This window comes from Cylas formicarius, unplaced genomic scaffold (genome assembly GCF_029955315.1).
Source record: "Cylas formicarius isolate icCylForm1 unplaced genomic scaffold, icCylForm1.1 PGA_scaffold_8__14_contigs__length_24414737, whole genome shotgun sequence".
Lineage (NCBI taxonomy): Eukaryota > Metazoa > Arthropoda > Insecta > Coleoptera > Brentidae > Cylas > Cylas formicarius.
In genome coordinates this window covers 13,879,076-13,899,277 of record NW_026844361.1, presented here as the reverse complement: position 1 = coordinate 13,899,277, position 20,202 = coordinate 13,879,076, and the positions used below count along the sequence as shown (strand labels likewise).

The 20,202-nt window shown below is 33.8% G+C and overlaps 1 protein-coding gene across 2 annotated transcripts; it reads right to left on the bottom strand.

The window, feature by feature from the left end:
- Positions 1-5,878: 5,878 nt before the first annotated feature.
- On the bottom strand, positions 5,879-20,006 carry LOC132706105 (lachesin). Of its 2 annotated transcripts, XR_009619551.1 has the most exons (7): positions 19,866-20,006; positions 19,065-19,282; positions 18,420-19,013; positions 18,273-18,363; positions 14,683-14,797; positions 8,289-8,508; positions 5,879-6,715 (listed from the first exon to the last, which is right to left on the bottom strand). XR_009619551.1 is itself a non-coding variant. In XM_060677212.1 (6 exons), exons 1-6 carry the CDS (start codon positions 19,918-19,920, stop codon positions 8,487-8,489), a joined length of 1,095 nt encoding a protein of 364 aa, XP_060533195.1. In that variant the 5' UTR covers positions 19,921-20,006; the 3' UTR covers positions 7,078-8,486. The 2 variants fall into 2 exon arrangements, 1 of the variants encoding a protein (XP_060533195.1); XM_060677212.1 differs by lacking the exon at positions 5,879-6,715 and having other exon boundaries at positions 7,078-8,508.
- Between the last annotated feature and the right edge of the window lie 196 nt (positions 20,007-20,202).

Sequence of the window (20,202 nt, the reverse complement as noted above, 5' to 3'; positions counted from 1 at the left end):
AATTAGGTAATTGGTAATCCAATACTCTCCAATAGTTAAAATACGCGCAAAAAGTCATACCGCAAATCGGTTTGGTTCCCAAACGTTGTACACGTGCCAATCAAAGTAGACATCACTAATATCGTGTATTGCCTTTTCTCAACGCAGTTTGTACCAATTCAAAATATTTAACGTCACGCGCAGCAGTAATTTAAAACATGATTTTCTACCAACGACACTTCTGAAACTGTGGTATTTTTTCGACAGTATTTTCTCAAAATGTACAGACGACTCGTTAAAAATCGTTGAGATGTAATCAAGATCATTTTCCTGTTGTATTTTTCCTTTTTTTACGAACCTCTATATTACTAATTTTACCAAATTTTAAAGTTTTCGCAGTACGATAAATATTTTTTATATATTATATATTAATATATTTGTTGTAAGAAGCAAGTCACTAAAGTCAAGGCAAATGGCGCCCGGTCAACGATTAAACAATTTGAAAAATTCTAATGATGATAATCTTAATTTCTCGAAATCGTCTGTTTATTGATTGTTGATAAAATTAACGTTATAACCGTTTGTTACCCGTCATTAGAGAAAATAAAATACTGCAGATAAATCTTCGTTCCAAAAGGTCTTTCAAAAATTTCTTTTCTGATATTGACAACAGAATCTTATTTTTTATTTTTCATTTATTGTAAAAGTATAACAGGTAAATGTTTTCTGGTCTTTAAAATGCAACTTAATGGGTAGTTTTTTTTACAAAGGCGGGCTGAATTTTTATTTGAAGGACTTGACACAAAAATGTTTTCCAATCTTTTATTTTTTGGTTTTTTATATCAACTTTGGATATCTTTAATGTTAATGAGTGTTACACATGGTACTCACGCACGCTCAAAGGAAAAACTGCGCAGGTCCAGCCTTGGAAATTTCCGTAAATTGTGGTCAGACCTGTACAGTTTTGTCGCTGCTAACTCCGTTTATAAAAAAGGCACCGTTAACAAATTGGTAAGCCACTATATCTATGGTCCGAAGCGAAGCGAAATTGCCAGTATAAGAAGTGGGACTTTTTGGTTGAAATTTCATTTTAAGCGTTCTTCGTGTGGGGCCATATTTCGAACCACCTTCAATGTGATACTTCTCCTTCCTGTTAAAAAAAATGTGATAAAAGGCCTGCGCTCCACGAACCCAAGTCTGACAACTTGCTCCTCTTTTAAATGTACACCCTTAGTATTATTATTATAGATACTTAAGAATTTCAAGGAAACTAGTCATTTATCTATAAATGTACAATTACTATAAAATAGTTTAACGAATTGACCGCCCGTGTGGTCGTTTTGAATACAGGGTCGACATAATTTTCGAAAAGATGGTTCGAGTTGTGGTTTGCTGCGAAATTTCGAAAAATAATTAAAGGTACCCAAAAAATGTATCTTTCCGAACTGCAACGCGAGCAAGTTTCGTAGCAATCCGACAATCGATATTACCCTGAAATTGATTTGTAATGTTCATTTTAAGGAATATCTGTGATTTTTTTTGACGATCGTGTTAGGTTAGAACGCCCGGAAGATACCGAGGAGGTATTCTTCAAGATGCGTGGTACGTGTTTTGTCCGTTCGAATGCAGAGTTTCTAACCTAGAGGGTCTGTTTGTAACTTATATTTTTCATATTGAAAACGGGACTGTTTTTTAATACTCTTTTGTGTGTGCGTAGCGGCGTCTGTCATAATCTCGATCGACTCGATTTGTCGCCAGCAACGTACACTTTTTCTGGTATTTGCGTCGGTATACTCTTGCTAACTATTTTATCTTTGATCTGCCTTGCCGCCATTGTCGTTTGTCAACGGTGTCCCTAACCTATTTCTTTTCTGTGTCAAGACATATTCAAAATTTGTTTTGTAGGTTATTCGAGAACTATCCTTTTTTCTCTTGAGATTCATCTGTTTAATCTTTTTAAATCACTTATTTATATTTGTAGGGATAATAAGTATTTACCAATATATGGAAACTATGTAAGTGTAAAGTTTATTGTTTAGCAATTTCAATTCCGTAGACCTACCTGGAAAAGTTAGAGGATCTGAAATAGCCTTAAATTGTAAAAAGTCTATTTTAAGTGCCATGAGGTTACAGACATTTATATGCAAAAATAGTTAGAATAACTGTTATATACTTAAAGGCGACAAAATTGTGATAAAAGTTTTTTTACTCCCGATATTATCATGAACTTTGTGCCCTAAAGCCATAAACTTTTTCTTTTGTTCAGTTTTAGATTAGCATAAGAATATTTTTTTATATAAGTAAACTGTAATAGTTACGTTACGTTTTTAAGTGAGCCAGAAAACTTTTTTCTGGGTGCCCCAAGAATTTACACTTACTTTTTTAATTTTATTATGTAATTATTTTTTTGGAGCTTTGGAAAGTCAATCGAAAGATAAATTCATAATTACTTGTCCAGTACGCTATTTTGGTTAGTTTTGGGTTAGTTGGCGCCTCAAGTTAAGTTTAATGTTTCATTCGGTTTTTGTTCTGCGAGTGAAAACTTTTCATAGAGCAAGGCAGGTTGAATGAAAAAGACTTATTTAAATTGTTTGCAATGACTGTTTTGTGTAACGTTTTATATGTATCTATCTGTTATTCGCCAATAAATTTATGTATATAAATTTATGTTGCGGATTTTCGTAATGAAGACGTTTCCCTGTTTCCCTAGAAAAAGTTCCTCATCACTAAGAAATTTCAGATACCAAGATCCTTGCCGTGGCAATCTGCTTCTGGTTTTCTAAACCAGAATAAAGTTTATCGGGCTTGCGCCGTCTTTGAACGCCGTTTTTCTTTGTTGCGACGCCAAATTTATTTTTACTTATGTGATATTAAGGTGGCGTTTCGCCCATCTCAGAGAATAAGTTTTTGTAGTATCAAATCGACCATTCTGTGGGTGGCATTGCATATGGCGGTTTAACCTTCGTTCGCTCCCGACAGAATCCCATGTATCCGTCTCCAAAAATGGAAGGTCCGCTGGGGAAGTCGTTTTTTTAGTATCGGTCAAAATCCTTTTTTTTTTGTTAGTTGAGCAAATATTGGTTTTATTTCTTCTTTTTACATGTTGGTTAATTACCAAAAGTGAAAATCTTCGACGGTAGTCGGCAATGGGCGAATGATCATAGCAGTCTTGCCCAACAAATATTGTGAACTGATAATTGAACTTGAATCTAATCGACCTTACCAACAGTTTTTTGTGAAACGCATCAGTGAATTGAATTGAATCGACCTTACCAATTATGATCTGTGTTCACGTAATTTGCATAAATTGCGTATGCCTTGAATTTGGTATTGTCAGTATACCGTAAACGAAAAGAAACTTATCGAAGGAGATGTCCAGACTATATTCATCGAGTTTTAGGAACCCAAAAATGTTAAGACAATTGATTACCTCTTATATGGGTAAGTAACGCCGAGTTCAATGATTGCTCCCAATAATTTAACTTAAATCCTTATTTTAGATCTGCAAAAGAGAGGATGCTAGAATGGTACTTACAGACTTGAATGTCGATTATTTATATTGGTAAACGGTTTGTGGTGAAGTGATTGTAAATAATTACTGGCTTAATTTTGTGGAGAGATGACTTGTTCAGTAGCGATGGACAAAGGCACCCAGGAGCTTCTTACGCAAGTTAAAAAATCGCTCGTTTCAGTGCTCCTATCCCTTTCAACAAATTTGGAAGCAGCCTCAAACTAGAAATACAATTTTGCAGTTAAACAGGATGAATTTTGCCAAAAGCATTTTTGCCATCAACTTCCAAGTAGCATCCGCAGGTGCCATAGGTCAGATTAGACTCAAGCCAGGTGCAAGGCAGACACATTTATATAGGACTCCTCGATTAATATAATCAGCCATCAATTTTCTAGTTGGTATTGGAAAAGGTATTTTTTGTCCCTGTGTTAGACATCAAGTACTTGCAAAATATAAAGATTTGTTGGACAAAAAGTAGCGGCAGAATATGATGGATGGCAGCAAAGGAGAGAAAGAGATATTCGTCCACATATGGAAGGTAGTTTACCACAGCATCTTCACTCTGGAAAATTGAGTGCTAGTGATTGGGATTGGGGTCATTTCTGTTTCTGATGGATGCTACATTATGGTTCAATGGCCCACTTTTACCTACAACCACGACCTATATTGTATAGTAATGCTTATTAAAACTTTTTCTTAAATCTCCTGGATGTTTTGTTTTGTGGAGCCTTTTGTTTTCAAGCCTGGGTACTATAACTAAATGCTAGCAGTAGTAGGTGGCGCGATATTCCGTCATAAAGCTTAATAGTCTAGCCACAGAGCGGGCATGCAGCAATAGCGTCATCTCTCGTTAAATCAGAGAATTAGTTGGTTCTGATAGATCCACACAGATGGAGAGCACATGCGTATGCGGCGCCACCTTTCCTGAATTCATAAAACTTATTAGTTCAGGCTAATATCAATAGATGGCCTGCTTGTGGCGGTAGCCCCCATCTTTCGTCAAATCGTAGAACTAATTAATTGACCCAAGCCCTTACAGCAGGCGGACGTATGGCTGCGACGCAATCTTTCTTTAAATCATTGAACTAATTAATTCAAGAAGAGCCTCATAGATGGCGCGCCCATTCGTCAGCAGCGTCATCTATCCTTAATTCATAGTACTAATTAGTTCAGATAAATATCCATAGGTGGCGCGCTTGCGGCGGTAGCATAACATTCCCTTTAACCATAGATCTAATTAGTTCGGACAAGTACGTGTAGATGGCGCGCTCGTGGTAGAACAACCACCTCTCGTTAAATTGTAGAACTAGTTGAGACAATCATTCCGAGGTCGCGCGCATGAGGCAGTCGCGTCATCTCTCATTATATCATGACACTAATTATATTCACATCTTAATTAGAAGCCATTACAGTAGGCCGACGTATGGCTGCGAAGCAATCTTTCTTTAAATCATTGAACTAATTAATTGAAGAAGACCCTCATAGATGGCGCGCCCATTCGTCAGCAGCGCCATCTATCCTTGATTCATAGTACTAATTAGTTCAGATAAATATCCATAGGTGGCGCGCTTGCGGCGGTAGCACAACATTTTCTTTAACCATAGATCTAATAAGTTCGGACAAGTACGTGTAGATGGCGCGCTCGTGGTAGAACAACCACCTCTCGTTAAATCGTAGAACTAGTTGAGACAATCATTCCGAGGTCGCGCGCATGAGGCAGTATACTCACATCTTAATTAGAAACAATTAATTTCATTTAACGTAATAAATAAAAAGTCATCATGAAACTTGATCAACTTTTCCAAAAGACCAAAGGAACCTCATGTTCTTTTCACACTTTTCTGTTTTTAAAGGTAACAAAGGTCAAAGACCTTCACTTCTTCGTGTTTTATTTTAATGGCTAAGTTGCTAGGATCCTTCGGTCAATCTTCTGAGTGAATGATGGCGCTGCACCACTGCACCACACGAATATGTCTGTTATTTGTTTCTGTGCGACATGGAACCACAGATGAAACAAAACAATGGAAAGCGCGTGTAATGCTCTCCGAGATAGTTGTCACCAAAAGAAAAAATGTACAGTAATGTTTTTTGTATCTATACAATCTATAATTTTCCAAATGACCCAATTACGTCCATTTATTTTTGTTTTTTATAAGATTTAATTTTCCACAAAATATTTTTTGGCATCTAAATCATGCGAAACGACCAACATTCCGGTTTGGTAGAATAAATGAAGTTTAACCCACGGAGAATTAGCACTTCAATGTCAAATCGAAACAAAATTACTTCCTCTTACGCAATTTATTTTCTAAAAATAACGTCGGTTAAAATGAACTTAATTTGCATAGGTACAATAAAATCTCAATCTCAAAAATTACAAAGAGAAAAAATCCGATAAACAATTGTCCTCTACTTTACTTCTTCAGTCTTTCGGGGAATGCATTATAGAACGATTTCAAAAAATTGCTGCCCCACGGAAATTACAACCAAATAGCCGCGAAGCGGCGAAAAAAGTGGCAGCTAGTTAGTAAAAAAGAACCGCTTAAAAGAGAACCTACAATTTCAATACGAACCGTTGGAAATATAAATATATTATAATATAAAATTTATCTACAAGCTAATTTCGTTTCATCCGTCTCAAAAGAATCAATAAGAAGTAAACTGTACACAAAATTGCAATAAATAAACTCGCTATAGTTATAAAAAGATGTACAACGTAATTGCTATTAATAAGTATCCGTGTATTATTGTGTGCGGTGTCCATATCAAGAGAATGTATAATTTGCAAATAAAAACAGTATAAAAAGTGTAAAGTTCCATCTATCTAGGCACTAATATTGAACAACAAAGCCACACATATTACAATTATTTAATTGCCTAAGGCCAGACAATATATGGGTTGAGTCGAAAAGATGGGCGTCCTTGTTAATGACACATTCTTTGTGGGACTTTCATTATACCATTTTTTATTTTAGCGACCTGGTTTCCGAAAAACTAAACTTTTGTTTTATACGCCTATGTCTTGAAACATATTTCGCTTATTTCTATAATAAGCACTTTAAATATGACGTCACACGATAAGCCAGCCAGCGGGATTGTCAGACTAACTTAAACTCTTTTATTTATACCAATGGTGCATCGTGACCATTTGACCATTTGTTTAAAAAAAGTAGCTCTTGATTTGCCTTTACGATGAATGTCTCAAAACATTTTATCATACCATTCCTAAAATTGAAGCTTGATTAATGAACATATATATACAAAGTTATCTAACTCAAATGTTTCCTTTACGAATGACTTATAATACTCGAGCCAGAATAACATAGAATTCTTCTTCTTAAATATAAAAATGTACCAAGAACACTTTTAAAAAAAGTTAACGAGTCCTGTGTGCGAAAATACAAAATGGCGTCACAATAGGTCGACTTATCTTTTTGACACACCAATAGGGTTGGCGTTCCTAAACTTGATGGGCTTTCAAAAATTGGATTCGGGTCATAGGAGGCTATGGTCTCTATTATCAAAATATTAGGACAGTTTTGCCACGTCTCGAAATGCGGAACATTGTTACAATTTTAGATTTTATAAAAAAAAAATCTAAAATTCTAAGTAACATATGTTATAGCTTTCTTGAGATATTTTGGAGATTAAAATTATGTTTTACAAAATATTCAGTCGGTCATTACGGTTTGCCAAAATGCAAACAATTTGATATGAGATTTGGGACATCGCATGGTGGTTACAAGATTAGGCATATTTTGCAAAATATGAGAAAGTAAGTTATGTCCCAATTTTAAAGCCAATAAAAAAATTTAAAAGTATCGTGGTAAACTGTGGTACCCAAAACATTTTAAATGCATAAACAGAATAGAAAACAAAAATAAAAGTTTATACGTCATCCTGTGTTCAAATTTTACCCAAACCTAAGTGACTTTCAGTACGAGACAGATAAGTTTCATACGTTATATTTATGAATTTATTGACACATACAAGATTTTTAAGAAACTCAAACTAATTTTATTGTGACTTGGCACTAAACTCAAATGCATAAGAACTACAATCACCACTTTAGTCACGTAGACATATTCCATCTAAATCTTAATTCTACTAGAAAACTAGCTATTGATATTTTTCTGTGATCCAGTAGCGTACCCATAATAATTAATCATGATTTGATTTCCTGTTTTTCTTTCTTTTCTTGCTTGCCCAATTAGTTTATTTTTATTGCCGCAATGAAATACGGGGGCAAGCCAGTCGCTACCAAAATTTCAAATTTTTATCTGAAACGGTTGAAGCCAGTGGCGGTTCGTGGGAAAAATTTTAAGGTGCAATATTTGCAAAGAAAATTTACCCACCAAGTCCACGAAATATCCCCCGATTTTTTTTTGTTACATCACAAATCCATTCACTTTTTGAGTAAATGGTTGAAGGGATAATGATAATTCTCTAAAAAATAATTTTTATCTTCGAATGTGTAAGCACGTTGAATAGCCGGTTTCAGAATTTTTTAAAATTTTCGAGTTGATGTGGCAACGCTGCTGTCTTCGAAATAGGGAACATAACCTCACTTTTAAACGCGCATCTTTTCCCATCCTCCATATTCTAATAGGTCATCGAGTTTCCAAAAAGTATTTTTGAGTACTATCGTAAGTAAATACATTTTTTGTACGATACTGTAGCAACATTGTCGAGAGTATTCGCGGAATATGGCGTGATGTTACGAAAATTACGTTTAGTTACAAAGAGATACTGCCGGAACACCCAGTAGATTCAATTCGATTAGTGCCACCCTACTTACGACATAACTAGAGCTGCTTAAATTATCTTAGGTCGAGGTTTTACGCGTTCGTCGACAAAGTTTGGTCCAAACTTCCATCGTATCGTTTATCTTAAAATATCGACGAGCGTCGAAACGATGAGTAAAAGAAAGGTAAAGTGTCCGCGGGACGGCGGAACTGTTTTGCAACCTCCGCCCGACCAGATCAAGCCCGGGTAATTAACGTTGGGCACGGATGTTTCTGCAATTAAACGAAATACATTTTCAGTAGAAAAAACAAACACATCGGAATACATTAATTTCTTTCTTATTTTGGCGTTTCTACTGCTCTAAAATCTCTAATGACGACAGAATGACAAAAGAAGATGGACGTCTGCTAATATATTTCCATTCCTACTTTATACAAAACTTCTGGATTCCTCCTGCGTCGGTTTTTGCTTAGTCGAACTTGCTAACGTTTCGCCAATCATCGTGTTGATTTCATCAGCGCTTGACTGAAACTGGCTCTCATTTTACTCCGTACCTGCTTATATATTGTTTGAGGGGGGGCCGAGCATAAGGGGCATAAACACCGTCTCGGATAACTGATTCCCAAATTGGTGACAGGTAGAGACCTGAATCGCGGTTAAGATTGTTAAGTTATTTTTCTATAGATAGATTTCTATATACTCTCGTTGGTACAAGAACTGATTAAATGTGCTTTCTTTGTGTTCTTTTAGCCTAGTTATTATATTATATTATATTATTATTCAATAGACATAATACAATGGTCTACACCACTGCTCCTACCTCATCCTTGTTAAGAATAATACAAGATTATCAAGATTATCACATCATTATTATTTGTTATTTTTATTTATTATTTACGTCGGGGTCCTTTATTAATGGGCCACCCGGTACATTTTTAAGCGACCAAATATTGGCTCCCCCGTACATTTTATAGTAAAGTTATAATGCAACTTTTGATTAATTAATTGTTGAACTTTTAATATGATGTGCTGACTTTGAATAAATTTTAATAAGCCGATCTTCAGTTGCAAAAGGCCAATACAACAAAGACCAGGGAATATTTTCCATGGCGCTATTTTCAAAACTTCAAAACGTCAAATAGAGTTTGGTTGACAATATAGCATTTGGTTTCGCACATTCAAAATAAACTGAGTATGTACTCATGCTCGGCTCTTAAGACCTCCTTAAAGCGTTCTTAGAATGAATTTCATTGAAATCAATTTGCGCCTCAAGTCTTTTATTAAAAATAATTAATAATTATAATACAGCTACAAAACATTGCTAAAAAGAAACATTATTTTTTAAATAAATGTTCCAACAGCCCTCCATTAAGAGTTGCGATCATAAAATTCATTTCTAACATTTGTTAGTTGATAATTTGAAATCCTGACACATTACAAGTGACCCCACAGAAGGAAGTCGTTCGGCGTGAGGTCGGGTAACCAAAAAATTCGGCATCTTGGGATAATAATATCCCCTTTAACAGTATTTCCCAAATACTCCCTAACTACGCAGGAATGTATTTAGAATTTAGTGCTGAGCACGTGTTAAATATACGTTAGGGCAACGGCTAAACGTTTTGGTTCGATGCATAAGCTTGTTTCGGGAGGTACCAAGACCGACCATGAATATGTTTGCTCATTTGTATATTTTTGGGGGCCCTCACATCATTTTTTTATAACGCTCTATATCTTAAAATATTATTTTATTAATCGCATGAATATGTTTATTCCATGTTAGGCATGATTTTTATGAAATTTATATGAAATTAAATGTACAAACCACAATGATCAATGTCGAGAAAAACGCTTGGGTTTCATTTAAAAAAATAATAAGTTTTTTGGGAACTCTAAGGACGAAAACTGCGAAAGTAATGTCCAAACTGTGTTACAACACTTTCATCATCTAGGTTGTAATATGAGTTTGAAAATGCATTTTCTGATTTCACACTTGAACTATTTTCTTGAAAATCTTGGACCAGTAAGCGAAGAACAAGGTCACGACAACTGGATATGCCCTTAAAAACAAGTCCGGACAACGCAAACGAAAATTTCACTCAAAAAACGCCGAGTTTCTTTACTTTTTTTGTAACCATGAGTCCACTTTTTTACGGAATCAAAGAATAAATTATTTTAGAAATATCGTTTTATTTTTTAAAATAACATTTGCAAAAAAAAACCTTGCGTGATACAAATAAATGCATAAATCAGCCTACCGAAATTATATAATATTTGTTTTCAAAATAAAAACATCTGTCAAAAAGTTTATTTTGTAGACCTGCGTAATTGGTGGATTAAAATTTTGTTGTTAAAAATTGCAGTACTGTAAGCCGGAACAACCATTGCTCATAAACGGTTGAAATTATTGAGAGAATGAAAAACATGAAAAACCAGAATGATGCCTTTTCATTCAACCCGGTGCACACAGGCGAATTTGACCAAAATACTGGCCAATATTATTTATCTTAAAAAAATATCTAAGAATGATGAATAATGAATTTATTTAAGAAAAGTATAAATTTTAATGACACTATTATTCCGCTTCACATAAAAATATACAGTGTGGTCGAAAAGTCGTACCAAAATTAAATACTGATTAATCATTTTTTTTTAGAATGACGTTAGAACATTTTTAATTTAGTTTCTTACTTGTTCACATTTTTACGTAATTCATTTATTTTTCAGTGACAGTTATTAAAACTTATTTTAACAACAGAAAAACATAAAACAGTTCTAATTTTAACCTTGAATTATGATAATATATATGTAATTACAAAAAGATAATCATAAATACTTTAGAGAAAAGGGGTAAAAACGACGATGAGATATTGATATTTGAGTACTTTTTTATTATTTATGGCAATAAACAAGCAGAACTTTTTATGACAAGTCTTTTTATGGACTATTGAAATTTGTACAGTTGCGTCTATGAAAATCTAGTACAAAAACATCTCATAATTCCTGGTCTATTATAAAAAAAAATCTGATTAGATACCTAATAACTCTCTTTGTCACAAATTTTTAAAATGACACAGGGCAAACACAGGTTTTAGACTGTTATGTATGCTATATGTCATCCATTAGTCAAAAAACACTTAATAGTCTAGGATATAAATATTTCTTCTCAAAAAGCTGTAAATCTGGCATCATTGCCATCAGCATTTTGCATGTTCAAAAACCCTACAATAGTAAATTTTACCAAAATTGACAGTCACTTCTTAAAAAATAGATACCCATTCAGATCGCAAATTATCGCATAAATAAGAAAATATGTCTTTTTAAGGACATATTAAATAAGAGTTCTATGCTAATTTGAAGATGGGGAAACGCGGGGAAATATACTTTTTGTCCAAAGAAAACGAAACATTTATGTATTTTAAAAAATGACGCCATTGTGACATTAAAACAATTCATAGATGATAATAATTGCGTAGAAAATAATAATTATATGCTTGTACTTACCACTAGCAATAGAATCCATACTATAATTTTCTTATTTTTCAATCACCAACTTTAGAAAAAATGGTTAAATACACACTGATGCACTTTGATTAAATGAATACAAATTAATAAACTTTCAAGTTTCAATAACAATATGGCGCGTAGCAACGCGAATCAAAACAAAAGTTTGTTTATTTATAATAGCCAGGTAACTAGATTACTGAAATGTTATAGATTTAGCTCAAGATTTTGGAGTTTCTGACTTCTGGCCAGCTTTTGAGGAAAATTCGCCTGTGTGCGGTGTTTAGAAAGGGAGCGTCTATAAAAAGCTGACAAGACAATTCTCTACAAACAGTTCGGTGATTAACTGTATTGGATCCAATTCTCTTTGTTTTGTATATTAACGATATGTTTCGTGTAAACGATTTTCTATACTGATGCATCATGGGTTGTGCTCAAAAACAACGTCGAAAATGACTTCAAATTGTTGTGCAATTATTTTTCTTATAAAGAGCTAACTTTAGACTTTTCAAAAAGCGTTTTCGAGTCGAGACTAAACTAAATGAGTTCATCAATATCGATTATGTTAAATACCTCGGTAGCTACATGGACAGGCACATGAATTGGGAAAATAACACTGAAAAACTTCTTTAAAAAGTGAGATCTCTTCAAAAATGCCAGGAAATTTTAAAATGTTATGTTGTTTATTAGCTTGAGCCAACATCTCACATACGGAGTCTTGGGGTGAGGTGACTAATAACTACTACAGAAAAATTCAAATTACCCAAAAGTGGATTCTTAAAGTTATATATTCTACAGAAGAACTCTATATGTAGCAAAGATCTTAGATGTTAGACGATTATTTTTACAAACGCGACAACAGTTTACCTCTATTCGAGCACGATTATTCGTCACGATCTCAAAGGCAATAACTGCGAGGCGAGAAGAGACTACAAATCAGAGATGCTGAGACTTTATATCCACCAACAAGTAGATTTAAATATAGTTATTCTATTATTACAACTCATTAAGTTTTTTCGGTAAGATCCATAAGTTTGTTCTGATTTTTGCAAGTCCATTATACACCACACACTTAAAACTTCAAATTTTTGCTTTTTATAAAACTACTGGTTAATTTAGACGTAGAATCATCGGTTATCAACTCTCTTGTTTACATAGCCGGAAAACTATCTCAGCCCGAGTCACCAAACTCAGAATTAGAACACCTTACCTCTGCTCTTGTCTTTAATAATTTCCACGTTGAAGATATTAAGCGTTCCATCACAAAATATGCTTCACCACAACCTTCCAATAGCAATGAGGCCGAAAGCAATCCTACACTTGACACTGTGGTCCTTCTTTACATTCAAAACATCACTGACCACATATCAAAAGTTCTAAAGAAATATAACGTCAAAATCAGATTTACCACTTGTCCAAAAATCTCTCAACATCTTCGATCCGTCAAAGACGAATTTCCATTTGAGATGCCAGGAGCTTACAGCATTCCATGTATATGCGATAAAGAATAAATTGGAGAGACCAGGTGAAAAATATCGACTAGGCTGAAAGAAATGAAAGAGCCTTACGACTAAGAGAAATAAACTCAACCAACCAACCAACGAAAAATCCGAAAGTCTAGTAGTGATGGGGAAACTACGGCCTGGGGAAAGGTTTAATCAATAAACAAATAAATAAAAATAAACAATAAGATTAAAAAATACGAAATTAATTTGAGAAAATTATCTTCAGAATTTGAAAGGCGATTTCAAGATTTTATAAAAAATGGAACCCGAGTTTAGTATTTTTGCGACTCCATATCAATGTTAATTACGAAAAAGTTGATGCAAAATGTCAACTCGAGTTAATAGAACTGAACAAACATTTCGTACAGTACCATTACTAGAATTTTATAAAAATTTAAATCCAGATAATTTCCCAAATCTAATTACTCGTGCAATGAAGATAATGAGAATGTTCGGCTCATGCATGAGAAAAAATCTTTTGAACAATGAAGCTTAGGCAAACTTCTTTAAGAAACAGAATTACAGATGAGCACAAAACAGTCTCAATTTCATTTTTCTCACGCACCATCAACCAGTAATGACACCAGAAAATAAAGTGATAATACTTCACATCAAGAACTACACTAAATGCATTTTATATTTTGTGCTTGTAATTTTCTTACCTTTTGCTTTTTCACTATTAAAATAATAAGTGTATGTAATAATATACATATATGTTTATAAAACACATACATTTTTTAACGATTAAGCTTTGTTCTTTGGCCCGCTATGGTCGTCTGGTCTTAAAAAAAGTTTCCCGACCACTGGTCTATAGAAATCTACACAATCTTAACCGCGACTCGGGTCTTTACCTGTCACCAATATGGGAATCGGTCATACAAGACAGTGTTTATGACCCTCAAACAATATAAAAGCAGATACAGAATAAAATGCGAACCAGTCTCAGTCAAGCTCTGAAGAAGCCAACAGGATGATTGGCGAAACGTCACCAAGTTCGACTCAACAAAAACCGACGCAGGAGGAATCCAGAGGTTTTATAAAAAGTATTACAGTAGCCTGTGGAAGTTTCTTTGAAAAAAAAAATGTATTTATTTTTTGATTTATGTATATTGTTCAGCTCACAAACAAATAATCATTTGCTAATATTTTGAGAGTTTTTTCCCTATTTATTTACTATTTACGTATCTGTACTTATTGAATGTTCTTTTACGTGTGCCCTATGTAAGTAAACTATCATTATTATTATTATTATTATTATTATTGAACAGAGATAAAAGTCTTAGTTTTTGTACCCGCGGAAACTCTCACTTATTCAATACCAATAATACGCTTTGGGAAAAAATTAACTTACGTAATTTTTTTTACGTTAAAAGGTGGTTCAGTCAACCGTTGAATCGTAGATTTTTTTTGAAAGTGACTAATAACTCAAAGAACGCTTACCTGAACATCATTATCGTTAGGGTAATGAATAACGCTGCCGTACTGGTCGACATCGTCGAAGCGGCGGCGAAACGGTTGGAGCCGCAGGCGGGAGGGCATACGGGAATCACAGTCTCTATACACAAACAAGTACGTACTATGCAAAAGCTAGTCTACTGAAATGCTTTGGATTTTTGTAACTGCGCGCAAAGGGGGCCACGCAAAGTCAGACCGAAAATTACACATACATATACCACCACCAAATGTTGCCTCTTAAATGTACAGGGTGATCCATTATAAATGTACACCCCACCGAACTCTTTTCTTGACCAGTTAAGAAAATATGTTTACGTAGACAGTCGGATTAAAAAAAAAGAAGTAGATGAAAACATATTTTTTTTCTTTATGGAAGAGAGAGTCCTTTAAAGGCTGCTTTCGAAAATATGAAACACATTGTGGTTATTTTTGATATTTAAGACGGACAGAAAATGGCATTTCCTTCGTTGGTCGTTCTGTATACAGGACAGTCCCGACTGTCCCGAATAATGTGGACGAAACTGATTTCGAATAATCGAATTTTCAGTAAATCCTTTTTTTTTATAAGAGTTTAGTTTGATATGGGTATCAACTGATCGACTTAAAGACGTTTATGAAATATTTCACTTGAATTTATATATTTATTTAAAAAAAAAACCGAGAACTAAGAATGTATTTAATTTTTTATTTAATACAACGTAAAATCAAATATATATATATATATATATATATATATATATATATATATATATATATATATATATATATATATATATATATATATATATATATAGTGTTCGAAGTGTTTTCGGAGCGTGAGCATTGAAGATGCCAAGTGAGATTTTGGCGAAACGTCTGCAGGATTCCAGTCGGAGTTCAACGAGCGAACGGATGATATCCCGGAATATAGTGTCATCATATATATATATATATATATATATATATATATATATATATATATATATATATATATATATATATATATATATATATATATATATATATATATATATATATATATATATATATATATATATATATCTCATTTTTTAATTGACTGTCTTAAAAAACTGCACTCGTTTAATAAAAAGAACATCCGCGGCAGTCGATTCTCTTATTGTTCTACATAAGTTAAGGCTTTCTTCAAGGCCTGTAATCATTCTGAATGTGACATTTTTAATGGAATATTCTCAATGCCTTCTACTTTGTATTTCCGCTTATTTCAATAGCATTTTTGCAAACACTTTTAATTATTTCTTGGTTCCTGTTTCCATAATATTTTCCCATCCTGGTATTTTGATGAAAATTTGCTGTAAACTTTCGTCATGATCGGACTCTGCATCTGTGAAATGTCCCACCTCTAGTATTGATTTTCTTCGGTTAATCGGCATTTTTGTTTTTTAATTGTCTATTTCGAATAAACTAGAATTCGGATAATCCGGATTGTACTGTACCTGTAGAAGTACACTACAATTCTTATGTTAAACTTCTTTATCTAAACTCTTAAGGAACAAAGTTACGGGAGAGCGGACATTTATAATGGATCACCCTGTACACGTTTTTAAGGGTTTTAAAATTTTGCATTTTTATCCATCCTTTATGTTTTTTTTCTTAAATCATTGTGTTTTAATAATTACGAAATGTTTGGTTTAACAACTTAAGAATATATATGAAGCACTCATACACAGAAAATTTTGTATTTCAAATACCTCTTATTTTTTAAAGGCTCATAAAAAAAAGTCTATCTAAATATTTAACATGTGTACCAGCTTTATCAATAAGCAATGCCAACAAAAATGGGACAATCGGTCTTATCTTGAAAAGCAATTGAAAGGATCAAAGTATAAACCCCAAAATGTTCAGCCAAACAGGATTGTAAACAAACGAAATATATAAATTCAAAAATTGACTAATAAATTTTGAAGGTTTTTTCTTCAATCAGTTATTCAGTCTTATTTTTTTAAAACCTATGTTGCTCTGAAAATGTTAAAATATATAGCAAAGGTCAATGAGGTCTATCTACAGACACTTCAAAGTCCCTCTCCTACCCCACAATGACGGCAAATAACATTAATATACTATAATAGACATTTTGGTACTACTGAAAGGACCAAAGTAAACAATACCCTAAAAATTTCAAGCTCCCACATTGTAAATAAGCAAATATATAAAAATTCAAAAATTAATTATTGAATTCTAAGTTGTTGTATTTCATTATTATTGTTATTCTTTATTTCCATAAGTTGCTCGAAACACATTAAAATATTTGTGAATTCAGAACAAAACAGCAAAAATTATAATGTATTTTTCACCTGTAGTGCTTGATATGTTTCCTGTTTATTTTCAAAACATTAAACACGCAGTTTATGTTAGAATTCGTGCGAAGGAGTATCCTGCATTAAAAAAAAGATCTTGGTGTTTTATCCATGTTATTGTTTTTAAATTTGAAATATTGCAATAACATTTAATAACATGGGAATCAGTATTAATTATTATTAACATTTTAAATCTAATATTAGCTTTTCAACAGTGAAGAACGAATAATAGTGTATTTTGTTTGTATTTATTTACTGATAAAATAGGTAAGCAAAAAGATTAAAATTCCGTTGTATCAGCTTTGCAATTTTAACTATCTATAATATAAGATTATATCCCAAAAAAAAAAAAAATCACCAATTTCCCTTAGCTGTTTTAGTCATAAGTTTTTCATCCCAAGTCTTTACAACTACTTCTGAGATAGTGCTCAATGCCGTTCTTACCTGACTACTTGGTACATTAATAGTGTACTTTGTCAAACAATTGTGCCACTCGGTATATAACTGGTGACTTTTTGTATGATCTATGTATTGAATATGTAAAAGTAAGTTTTTTATTGCTTTTAGTTTAAAAATGAGTAATTAAAAAAGTTTGTAATATATATGCCAAAATTTGTTGTGTATTTCTTTATAATTTTGTAATTTTTGGTAGGTATTTTAGAAAATTTTAATATTTTATTAATAATGGACTATAACTTGTATTTATTCTGCCCAAAAAGCATTCTGCTACTTCAATATGCTCCAAGCAAATTCATTACCTACCATGAAAAATTTTACAATATTATTAGTTTGCACACTGACAATTTCAAAATTGAAGTTCTAATTTTCGTCAAGGTTTTATGTCAATTCACGATGTTCCATAACTACGAATACAATCAAACATAACCTCTAAATACTATGAACTGATAAATGACATTTTCATATGAATTAACGTCTTAATCCGAACTTCATAAAGTAATCATCAGATACTTTAAGAATTTATTGTCAGTGTAAAACTAACATAAAACTTTTAATATACTCAAAGCAAGTAAAAATATAAATTAAAACTGGTCTACCAAAGCATCGAATGATTACTGTGTTTGCAATCAACATAAACAATTTTCAATCAACAACAATACTTATGTCACATTTTAATTGATTCAACAATGGCGGCCAATTTTAAAATAAAATATATTTACAGGCACTATCTTACCATATGCTCCATGTAAAAATTTGTAACAAATATCATGCTCGATAATGAAAACAATACAATCCACTTACCGAATAGTTCTACTCTTCCCGTGGAGGTACCCAACTTATTTGCTGCCCTGCATACATATTGCCCATACTGCCTTTTTTCTATTGTAATAACCTGAAGAAAAAAAAAACAAAACAATATCCCGCAGTTTTCTAGGTTAATTAACTTACCCTCAAGGTGGTGTCGGTGAACTCATCTGCCACAGCGAAATGGGAAATCTTGTAATGTTGATTATTCGACAAAGTTATCTCATCTTTTTCCCACGAAATCGCCGGAGGCGGATAGGCTTCCACATGGCACTCGAGATCCATATCATACTGCAAGGCTTGCCCTAATCTCGGTCTAGGCACGGTCACCACAGGAGCAAATTCCACCTCCACGGCGATGTTACGTTTCGTACCTTTCCCGACACCGTTTTCCGCCACGCAATAGTAAGTGCCCCGGTCTTCTTTTTGGATGGCTTTAATTTTCAGCTTGTTGCCCCTGTAAATGGAGCCGCCGGTCGGTAAGATGGCGTTGTTTTCGCGCCTCCAAGATATCCTAGGCGGAGGATATCCCCCCGCGTAACATTCCATCTCGATCGCTTCGCCTTCCGAGACCACCACAGATCTGGTGGAGTTGTCGGAAATGAACGGAGGTCTGCGCACTTGGACTTCTACTTCGGCGCTCACTCTATTACTCGGAGAAATAATGATCTGGCACTGGTAGAAACCAGCATCGGTTTCCTGCATATCTTTGATTTGAAGGACATAAGTCGAACTTGTCTACAAACCACCCCTTTCTAGTTTACTTCTAAAACATTAGTCGTAACTTACCGGGTCGTAACGAAGCGAAAACCGCGAATCGTGCAAAATCAGAGAGCTTCCAGTCGATATAGGCAAGCTGGCAGTATTGGTTCCCTTCTCCACTTTCATCCACAGTACCGGATAGTCGGACGTATACTGAACTGAGCAAGCCAATTCGACAGTACCTCCAATATCCTTGATTTGGGTTTGGGATATATAAGAAATCGTGGGAGATCTTTGAGCTTTTGCTAGAAAAAATATAGGTAATATTATCAACCTCCAAGTTTATACAATTTCTATTCATAAATAAAACCATAAAACAAGAAATGTTTTGCGATGTTAATGGTTTTCCCGTAAATTTTTGGCTTTCCAGAAAGAAATTAGATCCTAGTGAAGTATTAATCCATAATATTAAAAAAATTACAAAGGAGGCGTCAGCTCTTTGAAGGCGTTTAATAATTAATGGAAAAAATGAATCATCAATAGTCATCAACTCATTTATTTCTACCGTTTGGTGTATTAAAGGCGTTCTATTAATAACGTAAAAAAAAATGGACAAAGGCGCGTCTTTGAAAGTACGCTTCTCGCCTTTTTACATTTTCTGCGGCATATTTCGCAAAACAAAGTGTCGATAAGCAAGGTCTAGTTCAAACAAACAAATCAACCCGATACGAATCGAACAAGAAATAAATGGGCAATTTGCTGTAAACAAGTAGCCCACGGAAACCGTTGGCCATCACATAAGCGATTTTTAAAGGACGCCACCGAAAAAATTGACACCCAGTAGACGATTTGATAAATCTATTGATAAGATAATGCGACGCCACTTACAGTATGATAAGTTAAATGCGAGCACTATCACCGACACAACCAGCAAGTTCGCCATTTTAACCGTTTCGCTGTTTTGTTCCGTTGTTATGCTGTTTCTTTCCGCCGTTTAAAACACAGACCGGAGTTTTTCAACGTGTACAAACTGACGTTAGACCACACCTGGGACCACCCTGAGACAGTGGCGTGCTGTTTATTACTCAACCCGTTGACTTTAACAGGACAGTGTATATTTTAAATGAGGTTGAGAAAATGTTTAAGTTTGCATTTATACTATTCATGCAACAACGCAAAAACGTTTCTTATCTATAGAGGAAACTAAAATAGTGAGCGCTCAGTG